The 7216-nt window shown below is 47.8% G+C and overlaps 1 protein-coding gene and 1 pseudogene across 1 annotated transcript; both read left to right on the plus strand.

The window, feature by feature from the left end:
• The first annotated feature begins 764 nt into the window (after positions 1 to 764).
• LOC141041898 (noroxomaritidine synthase 2-like) lies at positions 765 to 2954 on the plus strand (annotated as a pseudogene).
• Positions 2955 to 3969: 1015 nt separating this feature from the next.
• LOC141020565 (desmethyl-deoxy-podophyllotoxin synthase-like) lies at positions 3970 to 6059 on the plus strand. Its single transcript, XM_073507665.1, has 3 exons — positions 3970 to 4463; positions 4575 to 5030; positions 5149 to 6059. Exons 1-3 carry the CDS (start codon positions 4041 to 4043, stop codon positions 5770 to 5772), a joined length of 1503 nt encoding a protein of 500 aa, XP_073363766.1. The 5' UTR covers positions 3970 to 4040; the 3' UTR covers positions 5773 to 6059.
• Positions 6060 to 7216: the final 1157 nt, after the last annotated feature.

Raw genomic sequence — 7216 nt, forward strand, 5'->3', positions numbered from 1 at the left:
ATTAAGTAATTAAGCAGTGAGAAGGCTACTTGTTTTGATCCTACTTAGAAGTGCGTTTGCTTCTGCAGTTGCTAAACGCTGCTGCTAATGTGTGTTCTAGAAGAAGAAATAGGCGGTCTGAAATCCAAAGCATATACACACACCTACGTATGCATGCGACGTGCTGAACAATTACTGATCGATCGCTGATCACCGGTCTCTTCCATCTCCTGCCGTACGTACGTGTACTGCAAATTACATGAGCCAGCCAGCCACACGGTACTGTTGCTATGAATCCTCCTCGCAAGACGATGACCCTGCATGTTCATATATTGTGGCGATCGGTCAAGAGTACTTTTATCGGCGATGGGATCAAAGAGTGTACTTGATCAAGACTGTTGTGCGGCGACTGAGGCTAATAAAGTGAGCTGGACCTGCACTTTAAAATTTATCCCCAAATCTGCCAATTGCCACCTGCTTTTGAGCCCAATGAAGTGTAGTTATGTAGTTATGTTGACACTTATCAAGTACTGCCAGACTCAAGTATAGCCCGATGAGCTATGTAAGGAGTGATCCAATTTGGAATGAAAGTTATCAAGTACTGCACTTCACATACTTATCGCCAAATCTGCCAACTGTCACCTGCTTTTGAGCCCAATGGATTGGAGTTATGTTGACGCTAACTGAGAATACTAGCAAGTATACTACCAATGCACTGAGGTAGTATCACTATGGTGGAGAGGGAAGGCGTCTATATATGAAGCCATAGCCATGCTAATTGAAGAATAAATCTAACTAATAGCATTATCGCACACTACTGATAACAATGCCAATTATGTTCATCTCCACATTGATCATTCTGCTTGTTCCAATTTGCTTGTATCTCAGGGCTAGTTGTAGATCAAAGAACCCACCAGTGCTTCCCACAAACTGGCCAATGCTGCACATGTTCCCTTCCTTCATAGCCAACCTCCACAACTTGTATGACTATTACACCCTGGTCCTCGCCAGATCAGGCCACAACTTCAGGGTGCATGGACCACCTGGGACCGGGATGCGCTTCTTCATCACATGCAACCCTCCGAACGCCCGGCACATCTTGACGACGAACCACGCCAACTTCCCCAAGGGCACGGAATTCGCTGATATCTTCAACATCATGGGTGGCAGCCTCTTCACCATCGACGGTGAGTCGTGCCGCCAACAACGCGCCAAAGCCAAGAGCATCCTCAGCAGCCCGAGGATCATTTCCAGTATGGCGGTCTACCTCTATGGCAAGGTGGAGAACAACCTCCTCCCATTGTTCACTCGGATGGCGATCACTGACACTTCATTCGACATGCATGAATTGATGTCGAGGCTTATGTTTGACCTGGCTGCTATGCCTCTCTTCGGTGTGGATCCTGGCCTCCTATCCTTAGACATGCCGCCCATGGACGCAGCGGTTGCCCTGGACACGGTGATGGAGGTGGGCTTTTTTAGGCTCATGATGCCAGCTTATTGCTAGAAGTTGATGAGGTGGCTAAACATCGGCTCTGAGAGAAAGCTCGACACGGCACGCATGGTGCTGCGAGAGATCATCGGGGAGATGATGCAAAAGAGGAAGATCACCACATGTCGTTTTGGACATGGCAAGGAACAAGAGAGTGTGGATATTATTCCTTCCTTCCTCGAAGACCCAGACTACGCCAATGCTGACTTGCTCCGTGCGATTATCATTAGCTACATGCTTGCTGCGAGGGACACAATTGCAACAACCCTAACATGGATCTTCTGCGACCTCGCCCAAAATCCTGACATCGTGTCAATCATCCGCAACGAACTTTCACCCATTGCATCACGCAAAGTAGCATTAGGGGCATCTACCCCAGTGATCTTTGAGCCAGACGAGACCAAATCTCTAGTATATTTGACAGCCACTTTGTATGAGACTCTTAGACTGTACCCACCGGCGCCTGTCTTGCTCAAGAAGGTGGCCGTAGATGACATCATGCCGAGTGGCCATGAGGTGCATGCCGGTGACACCATTTTTGTTTCCGTCCACTCCATGGGGAGAATGGAGGGTGTGTGGGGTAAAGACTGCTTCGACTATAACCCACGTAGGTGGCTCTCAGATGATGACAACAACCTGAGGTACATAACATCTCACAAGTTCTTGGCCTTCAATGCTGGCCCGAGGATGTGCCTCGGCAAGGACATTGCACTTATGCAAATGAAGACTGTCATTGCTACAGCTGTGTGGAACTTCGATGTGAAGGTGGTGGAAGGGCAAAGCATCCAGCCTAAGCCGTCCATTATACTGGAGATGAAAAATGGGCTCATTGTTAAGTTGAAGAAGCGAGAAATGTAATAGACTCTCGTTGTATGTAAATGTACTTGCCGACCACTAGGACAGTTTTACACTGCCCATAACCACATTATAGTTGAATAATAAAGGCATGCATGCGTCAAAATTTGTATTTCTTTTACGAAAAACAACCAATGTACTACCATTTTTTACTCGTGCTGTATGAGACACGGTATAGAAGCATCGAGACATGGTGTTTCCTCCATATTGTATACGACTATCTACATGTGACATGTTGCTGGTACTTGGAAGTGACCCAACCAGCTCAAAGTTGCATGTACGGGTGCCTAGCAGAATAACGGAACCAATTGATCGGTGAAAGAACAGTCTTCCTTCAGATCTTGGCTGGTAACTAATACACAACTTGCCAGCATCTAGACCTCACCGGTATACTCCAGTTCAACATCATAGCGGTTATGCTCGCTATACTTGTTGAACACGCTAAAGTGACTGGACAAATTAGTGGTGTAATTCATCATTTAGTAGTAGATAGTTTATCCATTCTACAGTATGTGAACGACACCATTTTCTTTCAGGATAAAGCAAGAAACCTCAAGCTCATTCTATGCTTTGCCTTTGAGGATCTTTCGAGTCTTCAAATTTCTATAAGAGTGAACTTTTCTGCTTCGAAGAGGCTACAGACTCGCGTTCAAGTACGCGAAGATCTTAATTGAACTGGAAGAAACAATTCCATTACTTTATTTTCTTCCTGATCACAAACTGTTTTATGGTCTTCCTAGGAAGCCTGTAGCCTTGCGTGCTCTTTAAATCATGCAATTCCTACAGAATAAGCACTTCATCGAACCTTATGTTGTGATCCACCAATGGCAAATATATTTTTACAAGACTAATATCTTTCATTGGAATTCGGCTTACATTTTCATGCAAAATATCCTCTTTCATGTATATAACTTTATCATAACATTTGTGGTGTATATAAAAATATATCATTTGTAGTAGCATCGTATAAAAAACTTGGTTTATTATTTAAACAGTTTTGACACACTAAATATGCTGCCCTCGCACGAGGGCCACCCTGCTAGTTGAAGTAAAAAATGAAATATAACAAAACAGTGAATAGCGAACAAGCTGATAACTAAAACCCAAAATATTTAAAAGCTAAAGGATGAAATAAAATAACAAGAGAAGATATGGAAAAATAAATAAAGTATACAAAAGGGCGGAATAGATGTGCAGATCATGCTTTTAGTGCACCAGTGCACATCATGTGCTCATCTCTCTTAATAAATCAAATGTTTTGAATATTAAATTGTGCCGATCGATGCGATCTCATCCGGCATCCAGCTAGCAATTAAGAAAAGGCAACGAATTTGCCTCTGTTATTTTTCTAAGGCATTTATTTCCTCGTGCTCGGCACTTTGTCCTTTTGATTAACAAAAAATTGCCATAAAGCTATCCTCAACCACTGCATTTGGAATAATGGAAGTTGTATCATTCAACCACACACTGTACTGTTTAGTGAATGGAATGGAATTTTTCATGAAAGTTCGTACCTAAACCAAATACACCGTTGTTTTGCATACATCTCCTCACGTGTAGTAGGTAAGTTTGATTTCCAGATCCCAACCAATCCCATGTCCTGTGCTGCATATCTGATCCATAAATACGGATGATCCGTGTATAAACTGAATGTCAACTGACTGATTAGTACTAAACTTGCGGCTGGTTACTAGCTAGCTCCCAGCTGCATGACATGGAGGTAACAATTTCAAGCATTTCTTTCGTTTCCCTAGCCCTAGTACTCCTCCTTTGGTTTTTTCATCCCAAGCCCAACAAGCATTTGCGGCCTCCCGGGCCATGGACCCTACCGATCATCGGCAGCCTCCACCACGTATTCGGCGTCCTCCCGCACCGCATCATGGCGGAGCTATCTCGCCGGCATGGCCCACTGATGTTCCTCAGACTCGGCGAGGTCCCCACCGTGGTGGTCTCGAGCGCGGAGATGGCGGAGGTGGTGATGAAGAGCAAGGACCTCATGTTCGCCTCGCGACCGCGCGGTGTGACACTGGACGTCATAGGTTATGGCAGCGGCATAGGCATCATCTTTGCCCCCTATAGCGACCGCTGGCACCAGGCGCGCAAGGTCTGCACCATGGAGCTCCTGAGCGCGAAGCAGGTTATTAATTTGCATACACCATCTTTTTGGGGGGAAATGCCAGCACCTAACTAGTTTGCGATAAAGCATGAGTGTTGATAGATAGAAGTGGACAATATGTTTCTAACACAGGTGAAGCGTATGGAAGGCATCAGGTCCGAGGAGGTCAGCAACCTCCTTAGTTCCATCACCACCTCGATTGGCACAACTATCAACCTCACGGAGAAGTTGTCGGCACTCATGAACGATGTCATTGCGCGGGCGGTGTTCGGAGGCAAGTGCGCACAGCAAGGTGAGTACCTCCGGGAATTGGAAAAAGTCACTGCATTGGTGGGAGGCTTCTCGCTCGTAGACCTATTCCCGTCGTCGCGGCTGGTGCGGCTGCTGAGCTCCGGGGAGCGACGGATGAGGAGGAGCTATGGACGAATCCAGTGCATCATCTCCAACATCATTGAGCAACGCAAGGAGATGCGCGCTGCAGTCAGCTCCAACGACGAGGAGGACTTGCTGGACGTGCTGCTCAGGCTGCACAAGGAGGACTCCTTGCCATATCCACTAACTTTAGAGGCAATAGGCGTCATTATATTTGTGAGTATTGTTTGCCATGTCCTCTCCTCACTTTGTTGGAAATATACGTTTTATCTATATTTTTTCATTATTGAAGCTAAATATGTACGTGAGTATAACCTAGAACAATTGTTCGTAGGACTTGTTCGCGGGTGGCACCGAGACCTCTGGAATAACATTGGAGTGGGCTATGTCAGAGCTCTTGAAAAATCCCGAAAATATGAGAAAGGTACAACTAGAGGTTCGACAAGTGGTAGGTGGGCAACAATCTGTCATAAATAACAATGACCTTCATGACCTCCACTACATGAGAATGGTGATCAAGGAGGTCTTGAGGTTGCATCCCCCCGCTCCTCTACTCCCCCGAAGGGCAAGAGAAGACTGCGAAATCATGGGATATAAAATTCCTGAGGGCACCAATGTACAAGTTAATATATTCGCGATTTGTCGGGATTGCAGATATTGGGATGCCCCTGAAGCATTTAAGCCAGAGAGGTTCAAAGAGAGCAACATAGATCACAAGGGGACACATTTTGAGTTCACACCTTTCGGGGCTGGGAGACGGCAATGTCCTGGAATGTTGTTCGGCACATCAACCGTGGAGATCGCATTAGCAAACCTTCTACACCATTTTGACTGGGTGTTCCCTGATGGGCCTAATCCGGGGTCGTTGGACATGTCTGAGAAGTTCGGGATCAATGTACGTAGAAAGTTCGATTTAGAGCTTAGAGCAACCCCATATGTGCTCTCCAAAGCTGCGTAGATCCATGGACCTGCTGGGGACGCATGGAAGAATTGGCTCGCTCATAGGCTCCCTCCTCTAGTTGCCCTCTCTGCTCTCTCGACCAACCTTCTGTTGATTTCCTTGGTCCTCTTCTTTGTAATGCATCCGTCTTTGGGCCCCTTTCAGTGAAAATCCATGTGGGGAACCTCTCCCCCAGGTGAATATTCGAATAAAAAATGTGTCTCACGTTGAACTTCTATACAGTCAAGCAAGAGAAGCTCACTCAAATACTTGTGTGACATTGACTTTATGCATGGGCCTTTACACACGTTGAAATGAAATTATTTCACCTTTTAACTTATCCGTACTACTATTCCACAGGCAATAGAAAAAAATTGTGATCAGTCGATTTCAAATAGAGGAAACATCATGAGAGACATAAGCAAGAGGGGAGTAGCACGAGACCGAAGACGGATGCGGCGCGGCGAATCACAGCAAGGCCAAGACAGGAGCGAATTGAAGCTGGGACGATGCGGTTGGTCGTGGCATCGCATGCGGTGTTGAGTCCGAGGTATAACAGAGGCCCAACGGGGATGGGGATGACGCGGACAACCGAGGCATCGTCGGTGAGGGCTTGGGAAAAAGCTCGCCAGAGGCGAGGTATGGCCAAGAAATCCCATTGGTTGAGAGAGATCGTTGGGTCCATTCGATCTGTTGGCTGGAATAAGCCGCGGCGCCAGTGTCGGACGCGTCGGGCGCGTGTATGGGCGTGCGCCGGGCGTGTCGGGCGCGGCGGGACCGTGGTGTAGGCGTGTGTGGTCGGGCTCGTCAGGCGCGACGGATTCATGCGGGACGTGCGGGATGCACTAGTGGTGTCGGGCTCGTCGGGCGCGTCGGATATGCGCGGGACGTGCGGGATGCACTGGTGGTGTCGGGCTCGTCGGGCGCGTCGGATGCGCGCGGGACGTGCTGGACAGCAGAAGCCATGGCAAAGTATACGTGTGTGCGTATGTGTGTGGCGTGCGTGTAAGTGCTCGTAGCCGTCGTAGTTAGGCTGGCAGTAGTAGCAAAACGGCCGCAGCGTTCCGTTCATAGCCAGCCGGGTCGTACGCGTAGAGCGCGTCGTGGAGGCCGGGCTGAGCGGATGGATAGTGCGTAGATCGGGGAGGTGGGCAGCGATGTGCATGCATGCATCGGCCAAGTATAAAATCCCTCCTGGTTGAGTTTGTTATGAGAGCGCGTGCGTTGTGCGTCCAAGGTTGTAGCCCGTGGTGGTTAGTCCAGCTATAAAGAAAAATGGCATTGTGAGCGCCGGGGCGTTCGTCGCCGGAAATCAATGTTGTCTTCTTCCTGTGTATGTGCCAGAGAGAGGATGAGCTGAGGGTGAGCTAGGGCTAGCCGGTTCCAACAATTGGTATTCAGAGCCAGCCATGTAGCCATTCAAAAGATAAAGAAGATTAGGGCGGGCGTGCGCCCACGGTGG

This window comes from Aegilops tauschii, chromosome 2, assembly GCF_002575655.3.
Source record: "Aegilops tauschii subsp. strangulata cultivar AL8/78 chromosome 2, Aet v6.0, whole genome shotgun sequence".
In the NCBI taxonomy this organism is placed as follows: Eukaryota; Viridiplantae; Streptophyta; class Magnoliopsida; order Poales; family Poaceae; genus Aegilops; species Aegilops tauschii.